The sequence below is a fragment of the Apodemus sylvaticus genome, chromosome 5 (assembly GCF_947179515.1).
Source record: "Apodemus sylvaticus chromosome 5, mApoSyl1.1, whole genome shotgun sequence".
Classification (NCBI taxonomy): domain Eukaryota; kingdom Metazoa; phylum Chordata; class Mammalia; order Rodentia; family Muridae; genus Apodemus; species Apodemus sylvaticus.
In genome coordinates, this window is record NC_067476.1 from 66981646 (window position 1) to 67003970 (window position 22325).

A 22325-nucleotide genomic window follows, 5' to 3' on the forward strand; every position below is an offset into this window, starting at 1 on the left:
TTCTTCTGATAATCTTGTGAATATTCCAGAAAAACATACAAAATTCTGAATATAACATTAGACTTGAGTACATCTTTTAAATAAGAAAATAGGACCAGAAATATCTGGAAATCCATGACATTCAAAAAAAATAAATGGAAATATCCAGTAAGTTTCAGCCATCATCTATAATAACATTAGAAATAAATAATATTCTAATGAAATATAAAAGGTCTAAAGAACAGAAAATCATACAACGTAAAGATATACAGGGTTCATATGTGCTCTTGTACATGATATTGATTATATTTTAGTAGTTTAAACTCAAAATATAAAGTTAAAACAAGATTAAGCAGAGAAATACCCAAAACCACAAAATAAAAGTCAGCAAAAATCCCTATAAACCAAACAACCAAGTTTATGCCACTGACAAATAATTAACATATGCTCCCATTTGTGTAATATTTGTTCAGTGGAACTGCTAGACCTGTATTGAATCAATAGCAAGAAATAATAGGGAGAAGAAGTAACATTTAATGGAATTCTTTAAGACCTATTTTGTGTGACTACATTGATGCATTCTAATTTTCTAAATATTATCATGAGGTTTTCTTCTTTGTCCATAAAAAGGGACATCCTAATATAGAACATTAATATTGATTTATATTTATCACATTTTTGAAATCATTCCACATTAAATATTAAGTACAAAGTTTACATCGATACTTAAAGACTCTTAGAACAGCATTTTTCACTTCTTTGTTTCTAAAGCTGTAGATCAAGGGATTAAGCATGGGAATCACTAAAGTATAAAACACCGAGGCTATTTTATCAGTTTCAAATGAGTGGGTGGATTTGGGCTGTAAGTACATGAAGAGTAGAGTCCCATAAAATACTACCACAACTGTCAGATGGGAACCACAAGTTGAGAAGGCCTTTTTCCTTCCTTCTGCAGAATGCATTCTATATATGGCCAATAGAATAAGAAGATATGATACTAAGACTACAGAGAGAGAGGATATTAAATTTAGTGCTGAAAATAATATGATCAACAATTCTATATCCCTTGCATTTGAACACAGTAAAAGTAACATAGGGACATTGTCACAGTAGAAATGGCTAATGACATTGGAGCCACAGAAAGTCAATGTAAAAATCTTACTGGTTATCATCACTGCTTGGAAGACACTATAGAGATAGGGAATGCCCACCAGAACATGACAGCGTCTCTGAGACATGATCACACTGTAGAGCAGAGGATTGCAGATGGCCACATAGCGATCATAGGCCATTGCAGATAAGATAAAGAGTTCACTGATGATGAAAGCAATGTAGAATGCCATCTGCACAGCACAAGCATAGTAAGAGATCACGTTTTGGCTCATCACAAAACTCACCATCATCTTGGGGTAAATGACAGTGCAATTGCCAAGATCGATGAAAGCCAGATGTCTGATAAAATAATACATAGGTGTGTGAAGACGAGAGTCCAACTTGGTCAAAATGATCATGCTCATGTTGCCTATCATGGCAACTCCATAGATGACTAAGAAGACTCCCAAAAGCAGAAGCTGCAGTTCGGGCCTGAGTGTGATTCTTGTCAGAATGAATTCAGCTGGCACTGTTGAGTTCCCGTGCCTCATTTCAACCTTCTGAAAAAACACAAAATTTCCAAAAGCATACAATCAGTCAAGTAAATTCAAAGACAAGATAAAATGTTATATTTCTATGGCACATAGAAAAATTATTTTATCAACTAAATGGACACTGCATAGTTCCCAGGGACTAAACCACCTACCAAAGATTATACATGGATGGGTCCATGGCTCCCATTATATGTGTTGCAGAAAACTGCTGTATCTGGCATCAGTGGGAGAAGGGACACTTGGTCCTGTGGGGGAGGCTTGTTGCCCCAGAGACAGGGGATGCTAGAGGGGTAAAGAGAGAATGGGTAGGTGAGGGAGCACCCTCATAGAGACAAAGGGGAGGAGGGATTGGATGGGGATTTGTGGAGGGGAGACCAGGAAGGGGGACAACATTTGAAATATAAATAAATAAAATCATTAATTTAAAAGAGGAAAGATGATTTTTAAAGTCAGATTCTAAATGTTAGATGGGATGCTCTACCTTCTAAATACACTCAAAGTTATTTAAATTCTTACTTGAGCCAAAGACATGATAAAATTTGCATTCTAATGGCTGAGAAATGATTTTAATATTTTCTCAGCTATTGGTAGCACAATTCATAGATTATTGTGCAGAAATATTGAATGCATTTTACTTTCATTAGAGGACCATATTATTTCTTAATAAATTTTGATTTATGTATTGTAATTCTTATAGAGCTTGGATATTTATTAATATAAAGGTGGAGACTACATAAAACTAATGACATTTAAATTTAGTTTTGTGTTTGGACTTTTAAGGTCCTGTGTAAGGCTTGTAATGATTGATTTAAGAAGGTACAACTATGTCAAGCTTGCAAAGCAAGCTATATGCTTACTTAGTAATAAATGATCAGCTCTGAAAACATACATATAATATTATAGGGAATAAACAGTATACATTTAAGAATTATATATTTATCATATATATACATATAATGGGTATATGTATATGAATACTTGTATATACATATATGTGTGCAATAAAAGTTACTAATAGAGAGGCCACGAATTTGAGGAAGAGTAGGGAGGGTTATGTAGTACTATTCCATAGAGGCAACGACATGGATAAATGTTACAGTTGTACCATAGTCTACAATATAGAAATAAAAGAGTAAATCAAACTCACATTTGCTTTTCTTCCTTTCTACTATATTTAAATTAAATCATGAACTAGTTCTGCAAGTGTTTGTAGGGTCCAATTACATTGCCAATGAGCTGATAATACTGGTTTTGAAAATTACTTGGAACATTTAAAAGTATTAGATTACTAAGAACTATCATAAAATGGTGTTGTGTATCTATGCAGAAATGACTAGAAGTATTTACTCTTCATTATATGAATGTGAATCTGAAATTTTATTAATGAAATAGATAGTTTGCCTAAGGGTTTATATGTCTTGTTGATTTTCTCAAAGAACCAGCTCTTGGTTTTGATGATTCTTTTATACTGTTTTCTTTGTTTCTAATTGGTTGATTTCAGACCCCAGTTTGATTATTTCCTGCCATCTAGTCCTCTTGGGTATATTTGATTCTTTATGGTCTAGGGCTTTCACGTGTGGTGTTAAGTTGTTAGTATAGGATCTCTTCAACTTCTTTATGAAGGCACTTAGTGCTATGAATTTTTCTCTTAACACTGCTCTCATTGTGTCCCATAAGTTTGGGTATGTTGTGTTTCATTTTCACTGAATTCTAGAAAGTCTTTTATTTCTTTTCTAAGAAAGTTATCATTGAGTAGAGAGTAGTTCAGTTTCTATGAGAATGTGGACTTTGTTGTTTTTGTTGTTATTGACGTCCAGCCTTAGTACAGGGTGATTTGATAGAATTCAAGGGATTATTTCAACTTCCATGTATCTTTTGAGGCTTGTTTTGTGTCCAATTATAGGGTCAATTTTAGTGAAGGTTCAGTGAGGTGCTGAGAAGAAGCTATACTCTTTCGGGGTAGAATATTCTGTAGATTGTAACTTGGAATGTAGTGTAATATAATAGGCATAAAGTGTAATCTGTGGTTGTTGACAAGAGTTCTAGGAACCTGCTCTTCTTCAGTGTTAGGTTTTACTCTCTAAAAAGAGTATGAGGCCTGGGTGACTGCACATTGCTGTGACATCTCTGTCCCCTTCCTAGCTGAATCTATCTTTTGCTTTGCCATTTAGTCCTACTGTAATTTAATGGCCCATCTTCACTCACAAATAATAATGAAAAACCTATTTCTAATTGAAATTTTAATTTACCTGAACACAGCTATTATAATTGTAGCATTATGAAACATGTTGAACTGAGTAAAATAATTAAGGAACAGAGTAGCAATTTCTTTTTACTTTGAAGTTTTTAACTTGTTCCACCAATTGCTCTAGATAATTTCTCAAATCTGTCTCTATTTTCAGTGTCAGTGATTACAAACTACTGAAAATATCTAGGTATGTTAGCTTTTTAGTATTCTTATTTTACAATGAAAAATCTAAGTTTTTATATATTTTATTTTATTGTGAATCAATGATAAACAGGCAAAATAACTTCACAAAAGATTGACCTTAAAACACACAGATGACAAGAGTTATGAAGAGGTGGTACAGATTTTTAAAACCATATGAATGATCACAACATTTAGGAATTAACAGGTGTTCAGTTTTCTCCACAGCTTTTTATCACTTTAAAATTGTTATATATTTTCATTTGCTTAATATTTACAGTGTTTAGCATTATAAAAAAAATCAGAAGTTAAGCAGTATTGTGAACACTATATAAAAGGAAGAAAGCCTGTGAGCACTGTCCAGGTGACATTCATAATGAAATCAATTTTTACTTTGTGCAACTGCACTGAAATACTTTAAAATACTCCATTTCGAAGTGGTGGTCTATATATAGTCACATTTAATTTATATGTTAATTATAAAAGTGTAAAACATAATTTTACTTTTACATTTATCTGAAAATCAAATGAAACTTCACATTTCTCATTTTCACCAGGAAGCCTGATATTAATAATTTTAACTGATTAGATCAATGATAGAATTTCTAGTGTTCTATTAATTTTCTTTTCTACTTTCAATATCCAAATCCCACATTGATCCTCAAAGAGTGTGCAGCAGTGGTTAAGTTCATAAAATCTTATTTTTCCTCCAAAGGAAATAATTATGTATAGTAACAATTATGAAAGTATGTATTTAATTTCTGCACTATATGTGAGAGCTAAAGTTCTTGTGTAAAAGAATCATAGAATACAAGAATCAGCAAAAGAATCATAGAATCTAAGTCAAGGAGGATTATAAGGCTCATGTTGCAATAATACCTGTGGCAATTTCTACTCACCATCCACCAAGATTCTGATTTCCTCTTCCAAAATTATTCTCTCTTTTGCTCTTGAGAGAAGGAATTTATAATTTTCTCACAATTTGTGATGTTCCCAGAGGTGATAGCATGTAATTTGTTTGGTTTGTTTATTGTAAATTATCTGAGAGACTTAAAAAAATTACATTGATGTCATACAACTTTCCCCACTGAGAAAACATAAAGGCAGCTCATAAAAAGGATAAACAATCATAATAATTTGAGGATTTTCATGGATACCCAAAGGGTTTATGATCCCTGATTGACTTGGCAAAAACTGAGGCATTAAGGAAACTGTGTTGCTAGTTTATTCTTGTAAAATAATGAAGATCATCATCACCATCACATTTTATTTTTTATTTTCTATATTCTTTGTTCTCATTCCAAATGATTTTACCTTTCCCGGTTACCCCCTCCCCATAAGTCCCATAAGCCCTCTTTCCTCCACCCATTCTCCTATCAACCCCCTCCTACTTCTCTGTCCTGGTACTCCCCTACAATTCTGGATCAAGCCTTTCCAGGACCAGGGACCTCTCCTTCCTTCTTCTTGATAATCATTTGATATGTGAGTTGTGTTTTGGATATTCAGAGCTTCTGGGCTAATATCCACTTCAGTGACTGCATTCCATGTGTGTTCTTTTGTGATTGGGTTACTTTACTTAGGATGATATTTTCCAGACTCAATCATTTGTCTAAGAATTTCATGAATTCATTGTTTTTAATTGCTGGGTAGTATTCCATTGTGTAAATATACCATATTTTCTGTATCCATTCCTCCACTGAGGAATATCTGGGTTCTTTCCAGCTTCTGGCAGGATTAATATAGTAAAAATGGCCATCTTGCCAAAAGCAATATACAGATTCAATGCAATCCCTATCAAAATACCAACTCAGTTCTTCATAGAGTTAGAAAGAGCAATTCTCAAATTCATCTATAATAACAAAAAAACCCAGGATAGCTAAAATTATTCTCAACAGTAAAAGAACTTCCAGGGGAATCAGTATCCTGGACCTCAAGTAGTACTACAGAGCAATAGTGTTAAAAACTGCATGGTATTAGTACAAAGACAGGCAGGTAGATTAATGGAATACAATTGAAGACCCAGAAATGAACCCAGAAATGCATCATTTCACAAAGGAGCTGAAACCATCCTGTGGAAAAAGATAACCTTTTCAACAAATGGTGCTGGTTCAACTACAGATCAGCATGCAGAAGAATGCAAATTGATCCATTCTTATCTCCTTGTACTAAGCTCAACTCCAAATGGATCAAGGACCTCCACATAAAACCAGACACACTGAAACTAATAGAAAAGAAACTGGGGAAGACCCTTGAGGACATGGGAACAAGTGGAAAGTTCCTGAACAGAACACAAATAGCTTATGCTCTAAGATCAAGAATTGACAAATGGGACCTCATAAAATTACAAAGTTTCTGTAAGGCAAAGGACACTGTCAAAAGGACAAAATGGCAACCAACAAATTGGGAAAAGATTTTCACCAACCCTACATCTGACAGAGGGCTAATATCCAATATATACAAAGAACTCACGAAGGTAGACTCCAGAGAGGCAAATAACGCAATTAAAAAATTGGGTACAGAGCTAACCATCACCTGAAGAACTTAGAATGGCTAAGAAGCACCTTAAGAAATGTTAATCATCAGTGCAATACTTTAAAAGGGCAATTCCTGTACCTATGGTTCATGGGTCAAAGCAGAAGAAAGTTCAGAAAGATTATAAGAATGAGATGTATAGGAAATTTACAGTGAAGTTGTGTCTCTTAGAAATGACATAAGCTACCCCATGAAGTTTGACCAACATGTCTGCCTAAACATGACCTGAACACCAATAGATATGCTAACACAAACATGGGAAAGTCCATAAGGTCTTAATCCTACACAAACAACCCTACATAAACAAACGCAAGCCACCAAAGAATGCTGAGAACTAGAGAAATCATACTTCACAGGGAAAGGCCTACGAAATACTTATCCAATTCCAAATGGTCAGCACTGAAAACATGTATGCAAGTAACATTGTAAGGTTGTATTTATGTATCAATGAAAATATATTTATATTTGTTTGTTTATGAATACTTATGCAAATACATGTATATATACACATATTTGTACATGTGTACATATGTTTATATAAACAAAAATGAGGCCATGAACTTAAAAGAATAAGTGGATATTTATGAGAGGGTATGGAGGAAGAAAGGAGAAAAAAATGAAAAAAAAAAAGAAATGTTCAGCATCATTTGACATTATGGAAATGCAAATCAAACAACCCTGAGATTTCACCTTACACCAGTCAGAATGGCTAAGATTAAAAACTCAGGAGACAGCAGGTATTGGTGAGGATGTAGAGAAAGAGGAACACTCCTCCACTGCTGGTTGGAATGCAAGTTGGTACAACCACTCTGGAAATCAGTCTGGCGGTTCCTCAGAAAACTGGGCATGACACTTCCAGAGGACCCTGCTATACCACTCCTGGGCATATACCCAGGGGATTCCCCAGCATGCAATAAGGACACTCCACTATGTTCATAGCAGCCTTATTTATAATAGCCATCACATTTTCAATGGGGTTGTTATCACATTGAAGATTTTCAATGCATTTTCTATAATAAAATATTTAGTAATGCTATCTGTGTTGTTGCCTTGGAGGAAGAAAAGGGTCCCATCACAGTATGATGGAAATACATTGCATGTGAGTTCTTTATCTTCAGCTTCTTTTTACTTTTAGGCATTTTCTTTTCATCAACAACTGAATGAAAAATGCTAATTAGGAGAAAACCATCTTTTATTTTTGTCTGCATGGCATGGCTTTGTGTTTTTTAGAGGCTCACCTGTTCAAAAAGATTAATGCTGTTAGTGATGACTTATGTTGCGGACTGTTAACTTTTAATTTTTAATATGATGATTAGAAACTATATAGTGATGATCATCATGTTGTGTGTAGGTGGGATTATCCACTTACTAATACAGAAAATAATTCCAAGAAGAGCGTGCTTACTATTTCCAGGACAGCTCTATATAAGCACAATCATAACTGATTATTTCATATCATCAAGTATTTCACGAGCAGGAAGCACAAATTTGAACTTTGTATATCCGCCTAAAAGCTGATATATGTAAAAGCTGACATACCCCCAAGGTGTGCTCAGATGCAAGACAGGACCAGTTACTACAAATTTAATACAGTGTTTCATAACTACCCCAGATTTATTTTTTATTATTTTTATACACTCCAAATTTTATTCTCCATGGGCCAACCCTGTCCAACCTCTGTTCCAAATCCCATACTTCCTCCCCTCCCCCTGTCTCCACATGGAAGTTCCTACCCCATATCCCACCTGACCTTTAAATTCCTTGGGGCCTCTAGTCTCTTGAGGGTTAGGTGCATCATCTCTGAATGAACACAGACTTGGTAGTTCTCTATTGTATGTGTGTTATCTGCCTCATGTCAGCTGGTATATGCTGCCTGTTAGGTAGTCCAGTGTTTGAGAGATCCCGATCCTGGGGGTCCAGATTAATTGAGACTGCTGGTAGTCCTAAAGGATTGGCCTCAGTTTCATTCAGCCTACCCTAATTCAACAATGGGGTCAGCTGGTCAACAATGGGTCCATTGGTTGGGTGAAAATATCTGCATCTGATTCTTTTGGCTGCTTGTTGGGTCTTTCAGTGTGCTGTGATGCTAGGTCCCTTTTTGTGAGTGCTCCATAGCCTCAGTAATAGTGTCAGGTCTTGGGACTTCCCCTTGTGCTGTATTCCATTTTGAGACTGTCACTGGACCTTCTTTTCCTCAGACTCCTGTCCATTTCCATCCCTGTAATTATTTCAGACAGGAAAAATTATGGATCGAGTTATGACTGTGGGTTGGCCTCCTCTCCCCAATTTGAAGCCCTGTCTTCCTGCTAGAGATAGGCTCTGTAATCTTCCTCTCCCTACTGTCAGGCATTTCATCTAAGGTCCTTCCCTCTTAGTCCTCTGAGTTTCTCAACTCCCAGGTCTCTGGTCCATTCTGGAGGGTCCCCCCAACCTCCTATCTCCAGAGGTTTTCTTGTTTCCATTATTTCTCCTGGCCCTCAGGGCTTCAGTTCTTTTCCATCCCCCAGTGTCAGATCATGAGTTTTGCAGGCAAATGGATAGAGCTAGAAAATATCATCCTGAGTGAGGTAACTCAGACCCAAAAGGACATGTATGGTATGTACTCACTAATGAATGGATATTACCTCAGATTTCTTAACAAAGCCCTCTGTTATTTGCACTGCTCTTTACTCTCACTAGTATATTCACTTTCCATACACTTTTATTATTCATCAATACAAACAAAATACACTCAGCAAAACTGAATCATGTCAGTTTTGCAATAAAATATTTATTTCTGTGAAGAAAAGCAGATAGTTTATTCATTTATTGATATCTTTTATACCAAATAGACAAGTAGCATGTATAGGACTATAGCCAAATATATGTAACACTCCTTCATGCTTTCTACTTCTTGAAGAAATATTCAGAACATATTTGATGCTGGCAATCACATTAAACATAACTGTTTCAAATAATATTTTATCATAATATTTAACATTTTAAAGGACATATGTCATCAATTTCTGCAATAAATCGTAAGTACCAATGTGAATATAAAAATATAAAGCACAGAAGCCAATTTTTCAGTGTTAAAGAAGTGACTGGACTTAGATTGGAAGTACATTAGTACCAACCCATCTGTCAGTGTAGTATGAAAATAGGAGCAGAGTTCAACTTGATAAACAACCACATTGTGTAAAATGTAGAATCACAGAGTTATATCATAACCTAAGTTCATGAAACTGTCTGAGATAAAATATAAATGGGTATTTACTTTGGAAAACATGAGAAATCATAGTCAATCTCCTCAGAATTGAATTTGCAAAGGCAATTCAATTCTCAGTTTCTCAGTGAGAGAACAAAATAGAGCTAGCAAATGTAATTTATGTAAATGCTAATTAGAATTAAACAGTTAATCTTTAGCCCATAGCTCTGCCTGCATCCCAGGAAGCTTGCTACCACCCTGGAGAACCAGGCAAGATAGCCGCGCCCAAACCCCTGACTACTGGGACCCCTGAAATGCCAGCAGACCAGGAGTCTGCCCTGTCCAGTCTGTGCCCCGCCTTCTAATCCACACCTACACCTGTAATTGTGGCTCTGCACTCCACTCTACAGGACACAGTTCTTCCTTCTGCCAAGGTGGCAACCTTCAGGAACAACTAGTCCCGGAGGCCTGATACTATCAGGGACTATCAGGTTGAGCAACACCAGAGACAATGAAATGGTTAAAGGCAAAAATAAAACACAATAAACAAAAGCCAGTGCAATATGACACCATAAGAACCCAGATCTCCTGCAATAGCCTGCTGTGGATATCCTAACACACCTGAAGAGCAAGACAATGGTCTTAAATCTCATAGTATGAAGATGATGAAGGCTTTTTAAAGAGGAAATAAATAAATTCCTTAAAGAAATACAGAAAAGTAAAATGAAATGGGTAGACACTTTTAAAGAAGAAACAAATATATGCAAATATATGGAAATACAGGAAAATACAATCAAACAAGTGAAGGAAAAGAATAAAACTGTCCAATGCCTGAAAATAGGAATGAAAGCAATAAAGAAAACACAAATGGTGGCAACCATGGAGATGGAAAACCTAGAAAAGAGAATGACAAAAACAAACACAAAACATCACCAAGAGAATACAGGAGATCAAAGAGAAAATCTCAGATGTAGAAAGTACCATAGAAGAAATTGATACTTCAGTGAAAGAAAATGCCACATGTAAAAAGTTCATGACTTAAAACATCCAGAAAATTTATGATCTATGAGAAAACCAAATGTAAGAATAATAGGAATATAAGAAAGTGAAGATTCCCACCCAGCTCAAGGGGCCAGAAAATATCATCAACAAAATTATAAATGAAAACATCCCTAGATTAAAGAAAAATAGCTATAAATATTCAAGAAATATACAGAACCCCAAATAGATTGGACTGGAAAAGAAAATCCTCCTCCCAAATAATAATCAAAACACTAAATGTACAAAACAACAAAATAATATTAAAAGATGCAAGGGGAAAATGTCAAGTAACATATAAAGGCAGACCTGTCCCTATTATGCCTGACTTCTCAACAGAGACACTGAAAGTCAGACAATCCTGGCAAATGTCATCCAGAACTTAAGAGACAACAGATGCCTGTCCAGACTACCATAACCAGGAAATTTCTCAATCACCATAGATCAAAAACTAAGATAGTCCATGATAAAACTGAACTTAAGCAATATCTTTCAATCTACAGAGTACAGCACAGGACTCTGTTTCTAGAAGGAAAATTAGAACACAAGGAACTTAAAACTACACCCAAGTCAGGGGTGGGGAATCATTTCACAGCAAAACCAGAAAAGAAGTACACATACACACACACACACACACACACACACACACACACACACACACACAAACACACAAGCACACATACAAATACTACCAACATTAAAATAGCAGGAACTAACAATCAATAGTCATTAATATCTCTCAATATCAATAAACTCAATTAACCAATAAAAAGACACATGCTAACAAGAGGATGTGCAAACAGGATTTATCATTCTGCATACAAGAAACACACCTCAGAAACAAAGATAGCCACTAATTCAGAATAAAGGTCTGGTAAAATGTTTTTCAAGCAATGGACCCAAGAAACAAGTGGGAATAGCTATTTTAATATCTAATAATATAGACTTTCAACCAAAACTTATCAAAAGAGCTGGTGAGCTTATCAATACACCTCATACTCATCAAAGGAAAAATTCTACCAAAATGAGTTCTCCATTGTGAACATCTATAAACCAACAGTAAGGGTACACACATTTGTAAAAGAAACATTACTAAATCCTAAATTACACATTAATTGCCACAAATTAGTAGTGGAGAACTTCCACACCCCACTCTCACCAAAGTAATAGGTCATCAAAACAGAAACTGAACAAAGAAACACAACCACTCTGACAATCAATTGGGTGGTTTTTCACAAAATCGGAAATAGTTCTAACTGAAACCCAACTATATAGCTCCTGGGCATATACTTAAATGATGCTCCACCATAGCCCAATGACATATGATCCACTATGTTCATAGCAGCTTTATTTATAGTAGCCAGAAACTGGAAATAAACCAAATGTCCATCAACTGAAGATTGGATACAGAAAATATGCTTCATTTACACAATGGCAACCTATTCAGCTATTAAAAGCTTGGACATCATGAATTTTGCAGGCAAATGGATGGAACAAGTAAATATCATCCTGAGTGAGGTAACTCAGACCCAAAAGGACATGCATGGCATGTAGTCACTTATAAGTGGATATTAGCTGTAACATACAAGATACACATGATAAATTCCACAGACACTAAGAAGCTAAGCAAGAAGGCAGCTCCAAGTGAAGATGCTTGATTATCACATATAAGGGGGAATAAAACAGTCATTGCAGGCAGATGGAGGGAGGGAGATGGGTGGGTGAGGATATAGGGAAGGTAATGGAGTGGTTAGGATCAGGTGTGGATAAAGAAAGGAGAGAGGTATCAAGGGCCAGAATTAATGGAAATTTGCTGCTGCTGTGGGTGGAGGGAGTAGCAACATCTCTAGCATATGTCAGAGACCTGGGATGGGAGAGTCTATGCGGGTGACTTTAGCTGAGACTCATAGCAGTAGGGATATGGAACATGAAAAGGCCACCTCATGTAGCAGGCAGGAATACCAAGTAGAGGGGTAACAGCACCACCCACATATAAAACTTTCAAACCAAATTTGTCCCGTCTACAAGAAATGAAGGGTGATGGAGACGAGACTGAGAAACTGGATAACCAACAACTGGCCCAACTTGAGAACCATCCCATGGGCAAACACTAATCTCTGGCAATAGTAATGATACTCTGTTATGCTTTCAGACAGGATCTTGGCATAACTGTCCTTTGAGAGGCTGTACCCAGCAGCTAACTGAAACAGATGTAAAGACACAGAGCAAAACATTGGATGGAGTTCAGGGCCTCTAATGGAGGAGTTGGTGTAAGGATTGATGGACCCTAAGGAGATAGAAATTATACATGAATTCTAACAGAGTCAAATAATTTAGATATTTGTGGGCTCAGAGAGACTGAACCACCAACTAAAGAGGATACTCAGGCTGGACCTAGGCCCTATACATTTATGGAGAGAAGATGTGCAGCTATTTCTTCATGTGGGATCCCTAACAACTGAAGTGGGAACTATCCCTAAAACTGTTGCTTTTGGATAGAATCTGTCCCCTTAATTGGGCTCAGTGGTACAGGATGTACCTAGTCCTGAAGAGATTTGATGTGTTCGGGTAGGAGATATCCACCATGGGTCTCTACCCTCTCAAAGGAGAAGGGAAGTTGGGGATTGGGGCAGGACTGGTGGGGGCACTGGGAGGGAGGTAATGCTTGGCATGTAAAGAGAATAAAAACACATCAATGGAAGAAAAATAAAAGTTTATAAACCAGAATATGGGAGAAAATATTTGATAATCACATATCTTGAAAGGGAAAAGGGTTTATATATATATTCTGAGTGAACAAATGGAGTAAAATCTTCACTAGACAAAGCACTGATAATGGTATGAAAAAGTACTTTAAGACCACACAAACCAAATATAATTTTATTAGAACTACATTGAAATGCCATCTGAACCTGTTATAATTACTGTAGAAAAACAGGAAACATTAAAAAATCTAACAGTTTCCAAAGAAGGTTGAAAGGGTTTTATTAAATAAAACTAAAATGAAAAGGAGAACATGAAGTTTGGAGGACATGTTAATTGGACTCCCCTGAGAAAGTTTGTGGAAATGAGATGGGCTATTTGATCATATTTCATTATATCCATGTAAAATTTTTAAGGAATAAATTAAAAATAAATAAATTAATAATGTAAATAATCAAAATTATATTTTCAAATATTTTGAGAAGCCAGATTCCTTGAATGTAACTGGAAGATGAGGATAGTTATAAAGCCACATGTCCTATTATTTCCAACATTCAGAAGATACCTATCAAAATCAATACAAAATGCTGAAATTAAGTGACCTTGAACTGTCAGTCATTAATTGTTGAATACTCTTAAATACATATATCAAACATAAGAAAATCATTATAAGCCATATGCACCAGAGAGCCAGGTGGATCCATTGCCTTCTGAGCATAGACTGCCAGCAGAGAGTGTTCTACCGGCAGTGCTCCCACTTCTGAGCACGGAGGTGAGATCTTCATTTTCTCTCCAATATCTCTCTTGAGGGGGAGCAACTAGATGATCAGTGCAGCACCTGGGATAGGAGCCTTCTGATCACCATTTGCACCAGAGAACAAGGCAGCTCCACAGTCTTCTGTGCACAGCCTCCCAGGAGTGTGATCTCCCAGCAGTGCCTCCACTTCTGAGTGCGGAGGTAAGATCTCCACTTTCTCTCCAATATATCTCTGGAGGGAAATAGCTAGGAGTGCACAGGGCATATGATCAGTACAGCAGCTGGATCAGGAGTCTTCCAATCACCATATGCAAGAGGGAGCCAGGCAGCTCCATAGCCTTCTGTGCATAGACCCTGCCAGAAGAGAGTTGGTCTCCCAGGAGTATGGACACAGGCTTTCAGGCCCACAGGAGGGACAAGTCCTACTCAGAGACAGCAAGACCAACTAATGCCAGAGATAATCATATGGCAAAAGGCAAGCACAAGAACCCTAGTAACAGAAACCAAGGCTATATCAGAACTCAGTTCTCCTACCACAGCAAGTCTAGGATATCCCAATATACTGGAAAAGCAAGGGTTGAATCTAAAATAAAATCTCATAATGCTGATAGAATACTTCAGGGACATAAATAACTCTCTTAAAGAAATACAGGTGAACATGGATCAACAGGTAGAAGCTCTTAAAGAGGAAACACAAAAATCCCTTAAGGAATTACAAGAAAACACAAACAAACAAGTGAAGCAACTGAACAAAACCATCCAGGGTCTAAAAACGGAAGTAGAAACAGCTAAGAAGTAACAAAGGGAGACAGCTCTGGAGATAGAAAACCTTGGAAAGAAATCAAGAGTCATAGGGGCAAGCATCAACAACAGAATAAAAGAGCTAGAAGGAAGAATCTCAGGTGAGGAAGATACCATAGAAATCATTGACTCAACAGTCAAAGAAAATGCAAAATGCAAAAAGTTTGAAACTCAAAACATCCAGGAAGTCCAGAACACAATGTAGAGACCAAATCTAAGGATTATAGGTATAGAAGAGAGTGAAGATTTACAACTTAAAGGGCCAGTAAATATCTTCAAATTATAGAAGAAAAATTTTAGAAGAAAACTTCTCTAATCTAAAGAAAGAGATACCCATGAACATACAAGAAGCCTACAGTATTCCAAATAGACTCAACCAGAAGAGAAATTCCTCCTGGCACATAATAATCATGACACCAGATGCACTAAATAAATAAAGAATATTAAAAACAGTAAGGGAAAATTGTCAAGTAACTTATAAAGGTAGACCTATCAGAATCACACCAGACTTCTCACCAGAGACTGTGAAAGGTACACAATCCTGGGCAGATCTCATACAGACCCAAAGAGAACAAAAATATCAGTCCAGACTACTATACCCAGCAAAACTCTCAATCACCACAGATGGAGAAACTAAGATATTCCATTATTAGACCAAATTTACATAATATCGTTCTGAAAATCCAGCCCTACAAAGGATAATAGGTGGAGAACACCAACACAAGGAGTGAAGCTACACACTAGAAAAGGCACGAAAGTAATCTTCTTTCAACAAATGGGAAAGAAGATAATGACAGAAACATAAAAATAACATCCAAAATAACAGGAAGCAACAATCACTATTCCTTAATATCTCTTAACATCAATGTACTCAATTCCCCAATTAAAAGACATAGACTAACAGACTGGATACATAAACAAGACCCAGCATTTTGCTTCATACAGGAAACACACCTTAGTGTCAAAGACAAACATTATTTCAGAGTATAAGAGGTAACAATTTTCCAAGCAAATGGTCCCAGGAAACAAGTTGGAGTAGCCATTTTAAAGCAGATGAAATCAACTTTTAATCAAAAGTCATCAAATAAGACACAGAAGGACACTTCATGCACATCAAAGGAAAAAAATCTACCAAGAAGAACTCTCAATTCTGAATATCCATGCTCCAAATACAAGGGCATCCACATCTGTAAAAGAAATGTTACTAAAACTAAAAGCACACATTGCACCTCATGCAATAATTGTGGGTGACTTCAACACCACACTCTCATCAATGAACAGATCAGGGAAATGCAAATTAAACAGAGAGACAGTGAAATTGACAGACGTTATGGTCAAATGGATTTAATAGATACCTATAGAACATTCACCCTAAATCTAAAGAATATACGTTCTTCTCAGCACCTCATTGTACCTTCTCCAAAACTGACCATGTAATTGGTCACAAAACAGACCTCAACAGATATGAGAAGATTGAAATAATCACATGCTGCCTATCAAATACCTATGGATTAATGAAGGCTGGTCTTCAATAGCAACAAAAACAACAGAAAGCCCACATACACATGGGAATTGAACACTGCTCTCCTCAATGATAATCTTGGTCAAGGAAGAAATCAAGAAAGAAATCAAACACTTCTTATAATTTGATGAAAATGAAGGCACAATATACCTAAACTTATGGGACACAACGAAAGCAGTGCTAGGAGGAAAACTCAGCTCTGAGTGCCTCCAAAAAGAAGCCGGAGAGAGCATACACTAGTAGATTAATAGCACACCTGAAAGCTCTAGAACAGAAGAAGCTAATATATCCAAGAGAAGTAGACTGCAGGAAATCATCAAATTTAGGGCTGAAATCAACCAAGTAGAAACAAAAAGAACTTTACAAAGAAGCAACAAAGCCAGGAGCTGGTTCTTTGAGAAAATCAACAAGATAGATAAACCCTTAGCTAGAGGAACAAGAGGGCACAGACGCAGTATCCAAATTGACAAAATTATAAATGAAAATGTAGATATAACAACAGAAACTGAGGAAATTCAAAAAATTATCAGTGCTACTGTAAAGCCCTATGCTAAACATAACTGGAAAATCTGGATGAAATTGCCCATTTTATAGACAGATACCAAATACCAAACTTAAATCAGGAAAAAGTAAGTGATCTCAACAGTCTCATACCCCTAAATAAATAAAAGGAGTCTTTGAAAGTCTCCCAACTAAAAATGGCACAGGAACAGATGGATTTAGTGAGGAATTCTATAAGATGTTCAAAGAAGACCTAACACTAATACTCTTCAAACTATTTCACAAAATAGACACAGAAGGAACACGACTAACTCATTTTATGAAGCCACAATCTCTCTGATACCCGAACTACACAAAGACCCAACAAATAAAGAGATTGTTAGTCCAATTTCCCTTATGAACATTGATGTAAAAATACTCAATAAAATTCTTGCCACCCAAGTCCAAGAACGCATCAAAAAGATCATTCACCATGATCAAGAAGGCTTCATACCAGGGATGCAGGAATGGGTTCAATATATGGAAATCCATCAATATAATCCAGTACATAAACTAACTCAAAGAAAAACTACATCGTTATTTCATTAGATGCTGAAAAAGCATTTGACAAAATTCAGCATCCTTTCTTGTTAATATCTCTGGAAAGAACAGGATTTCAAAACCCATATCTAAACATAGTAAAAGCAACATACAGCAAACCATTAGCTAACATCAAACTAAACGGAGAGAAAATTGAAGTAATCTCACTAAAATCAGGGGCTAGACAAAGCTGCCCTCTCTCTCCATATTTATTCAATATAGTACTTGAAGTTCTAGCTAGAGCAATTAGACAACAAAAGGAGGTCAAAGGGATATAAATTAGAAAGGAAGAAGTCAGCCTATCACTATTTGCAGATGATATGATAGTATATTTAAGGGACTCCAAAAACTCCACCAGAGAACTCCTACAGCCAATAAACAATTTCAGCAAAGTGGCCAGATATAAAATTATCTCAACCAAATCAGTAGCCTTCCTATACTCAAAAGATAAACAGGCTGAGAAAGAAGTTAGGGAAAGGACACCCTTCACCATAGCCACAAACAATATAAAGTATCTTGGTGTGACTCTAACAAAACAAGTGAAAGATATTTATGAGAAGAACATCAAATCTCTGAAGAAAGAAATCAAAGAGGACCTCAGAAGATGGAAAGATCTCCCATGCTCATGAAGTGACAGTACTAATATAGTGAAAATGGCTATCTTGCCAAAAGCAATGTACAGATTCAATGCAACACCCATCAAAATTCCAACTCAATTCTTCATAGAGTTATAAAGAGCAAGTCTCAAATACATCTGGAATAACAGAAATGCCAGTATAGCTAAAACTATTCTCAACAATAAAAGAACTTCTGGGGAAATTGTTATCCCAGACCTCAAGCAGTACTACAGAGCAATAGTGACAAAATCTGCATGGTATTGGTACAGTGAAAGGCAGGTAGATCAAATGAGTAGAATTGAAGATCTAGACATGAACCCACACACCTATGGTCACATGATCTTTGACAAAGGAGCTAAACCATCCAGTATAAAAACATAGCCTTTTAAACAAATGGTGGTGGTTCAATTGGTGGTTAGCATGCAGAAGAATATAAATTGATCCATTCTTATCTCCTTGTACAAAGCTCAAGTCCAAGTGGATCAAGAACCACCACATAAAAGCAGATACAGTTAAACTAATAGAAAAGAAAGTGGGGGAGAGCCTTGAGCACATGGTCACAGGGGGAAATATCCTGAACAGAACACCAATAGCCTATGCCCAAAGAACAACAATTGACAAAAGGAACCTCATAAAATTACAATGTTTTTGTAAGTCAAAGGACAGTGTCAATAGGACAAAATGGCAACCAATAAATTGGGAAAACATCTTTACCAACTCTACATCTGATAGAGGGCTAATATCCAATATATGCAAAAAACTCAAGAAGTTAGACTCCAGAGAACCAAATAACCCTATTAAAAATGGGGTACATATTTAAACAAAGAATTTTCAACTGAGTAATATCAAATGGCTGAGAAGCACATGAAGAAATGTTCAACATCCTTAGTCATCAGGGAAAAGCAAATCAAAACAACCCTGAGATTTCACCTCATACCAGTCAGAATAGCTAAGATAAAAAAACTCAGGAAACAGCAGGTGCTGAGGAGGCTGTGGAGAAAGAGGGACACTCCTCCACTGGTTGTGGGATTGCAAGCTGGTACAAGCACTCTGGAAACCAGTTTGTAGGTTCCTCAGAAAATTGGACATACTACTACTGGAGGACCCCACTATATCTCTCCTTGGCATATACCCAGAGGATTCTCCAGCATGTAATAAGGACACATTCTTCACTATGTTCATAGCAAACTTATTTATAATAGGCAGAAGTTGAAAAGAATGCAGATGTCTCTCAACAGAAGAATTCATACAGAAAATGTAGTCCATTTACACAATGGAATACTACTCAAATATTAAAAACAATCATTTCATGAAATTCTTAAGCAAATGAATGGAACTAGAAAATATCATCCTGAGTGAGGTACCCCAATTGCAAAAGAACATACACGGTATGCACTCACTGATAAGTGGATATTAGCCCAGAAGCTTACAATACCCAAGATACAATTCACAGGCAAAGTGAAGCTCAAGAAGAAGGAAGAACAAAGTATGGAGACTCTGGTCTTTCTTAGAAGGGGTAACAAAATACAGGAGGAGATACAGAGGCAAAGTATGGTGAAGAGACTGAGGGAAAGACCATCCAGAGACTGCCCGTCATAAGGATCCATCCTATATACAGGTACAAAACCCAGACACTATTGTGGATGCCAACAAGTGCTTGCTGACATGAGCCTTATATAACTGTCACCTAGGAGGCTTTGCCAATGCATGACACACACAGCAGGGGATACTCTCAGCTAACCATTGAACTGAGCAATGGTTCTGCATTAGAGGAGCTAGAGAAAGGACCCAAGGAACTGAAGTGGTTGGCAGCACCATATAGGAACAAGAATTTGAACCACCCAGAACCCCCAGAGTTTCTAGGGACTAAACCACCAACCAAAGAATAGCCATGGAAGGAGCCATGGCTCCAGATTCATATGCAAGAGTAGATGGCTTTTTGGGCATCAATGGGAGAAGCCTTTGGTCCTGAGAAGGGTAGATGATCCAGTATAGGTGAATGCCAGGATAAGGAAGCTGGAATGTGTGGATTGGTGAGCATGGGGAGAGGGATTGGGTTAGGGGATTTTCATTGGGGAGAGACCAGAAACGGGGACAGCATTTGAAATGTAAATAAAGAATATATCTAATAAAAAAGAAAATCATTATAATATCAAACTGAGTCTTAAAATACAAAAATGTTACATATAAAACCTTAATAAATATAAGCTACCATATATATAAAATACAATTTATAATAACTCCTTGATATCATCTCCTCTTTTGTTTGTTTTTGTGCAATGGCCTCTGAACCCCATGGTAATGCATTCACAATTCAGTGTCAGTAAAGCACTGTTGTTAAATGAAAGGGAAACAGGCAGCTATGCTGTCACATATAATAATGTGTGTGCAGAGCTTCATAGATGGTTCAGTGTGAAGTGGTTTGCTGTTTCAGCAACTATATTGATGAGAACATAACTGCCTTTAATTCCAGGAACTTTGAAATCCAAAATCTCTGAGGTCTACACTAATATTTCCATACATAAACAGTCAAAATCAATCACAAAAACATAATTAAAGAGTAATAAATGTACATATTTTTAAAAGTAACAGCAGTATATTAAAATTAATGGATATTTCTATTAAAATAACTAAGCTACAAAACACATGAATAGTAAACACTGTCACAATCAGTCTTAAATTTTTATCAGTTTATATCTGTATATAATGGATTCTAGAAGAGAATGGGAGACTGCTTTTATCATATTGTTTTATTTATTAGTACTACAAAAACAATTTAGATATCACTAAATTAAACATTTATTCTGAAGCAGGAAATAAGAGTAAGGATGCAAGATTAAATTTGTATTTCTATTATAAGGGGGAAATTAAGTAAAATTTGAAACAATATCTTGATTTAAATTATAATAAAATTTTGTCGAGTTAAATGCAACTATTTTGGAAATATCATATGGCAGTTATATGTCACATATTATTACTTAATACTGAATATAATAAGTCTTCATAGATTTTTAAATACTCTATGAAAAGCATTTTTTACCTCTTTGTTCCTTAAACTATAAATCAAGGGGTTGAGCATGGGGATTACTAAAGTATAAAACACAGATGCCATTTTGTCGTATTCAAATGAGTGAGCAGATTTAGGCTGAACATACATGAAGAGTAGAGAACCATAGAACACAACCACCACTGTCAGATGGGAGCCACAAGTAGAGAAAGCTTTTTTCCTACCTTCTGCAGAATGCATTCTACATATGGTTAACAAAATCAGCATGTAAGACAAAAGAACAACAAAAAGAGAAGAGATTAAATTAAAAGCTGAAAACAATATAGTCAACAACTCTGTCTCTTCTACATGTGAACAGATCAAAGGTAGTAAGGGGACAACATCACAATAGAAATGGCTTATGACATTAGCACCACAAAACCTTAATGTGAAATACTTAATAGGGAACAGCAGAGCCTGGAATGTACTGTAGAGGTATGGAATGCCAACAAGCACTTGACAGCGCCTCTGAGACATTATTGCACTGTAGAGCAGAGGGTTGCAGATGGCCACATAGCGGTCATAGGCCATGGAGGACAAGATTGAAAGTTCACTGACAATGAACATAATGAAGCATGCCATCTGGGTGGCACAGGCATAGTAGGTGATGGTGTTTTGATCCACAACAAAATTCACCAGCATTTTGGGGCAGATGGCAGTGGAATTTCCAAGATCAATGAAAGCAAGGTGTCTGATAAAAAAGTACATAGGGGTGTGCAGGCGAGAGTCCAGCTTGGTCAAAATGATCATGCCCAGGTTTCCCACCACGGTGACTGCATAGATAGCAAGGAAGACTGCAAACAGAGGGAGTTTCAGCTCAGAAGTCTGTGTGACTCCCATCAGTACAAACTCAGTTGGCATTGTTGCATTTGATTGCCCCATTGGATGATCCAAAATTAACTCTTCACAAACAAACAGTAAGGACTTATTAGATTTCTTTCATTGCCATATAAACTTTATACTGTCATAGTTAGAACAGTTAAATATTT

General features: G+C 36.4%; 2 protein-coding genes across 2 annotated transcripts; both read right to left on the reverse strand.

Moving 5' to 3' along the window:
• Positions 1-680: 680 nt before the first annotated feature.
• Positions 681-1637, reverse strand: LOC127684271 (olfactory receptor 8K5-like). The gene has a single exon (XM_052181226.1). It carries the CDS (start codon positions 1620-1622, stop codon positions 681-683), a length of 942 nt encoding a protein of 313 aa, XP_052037186.1. The 5' UTR covers positions 1623-1637.
• A 19654-nt stretch (positions 1638-21291) lies between these two features.
• LOC127684272 (olfactory receptor 8K5-like) lies at positions 21292-22218 on the reverse strand. The gene has a single exon (XM_052181227.1). The coding sequence runs from the start codon at positions 22216-22218 to the stop codon at positions 21292-21294; it is 927 nt and encodes a 308-aa protein (XP_052037187.1).
• Positions 22219-22325: the final 107 nt, after the last annotated feature.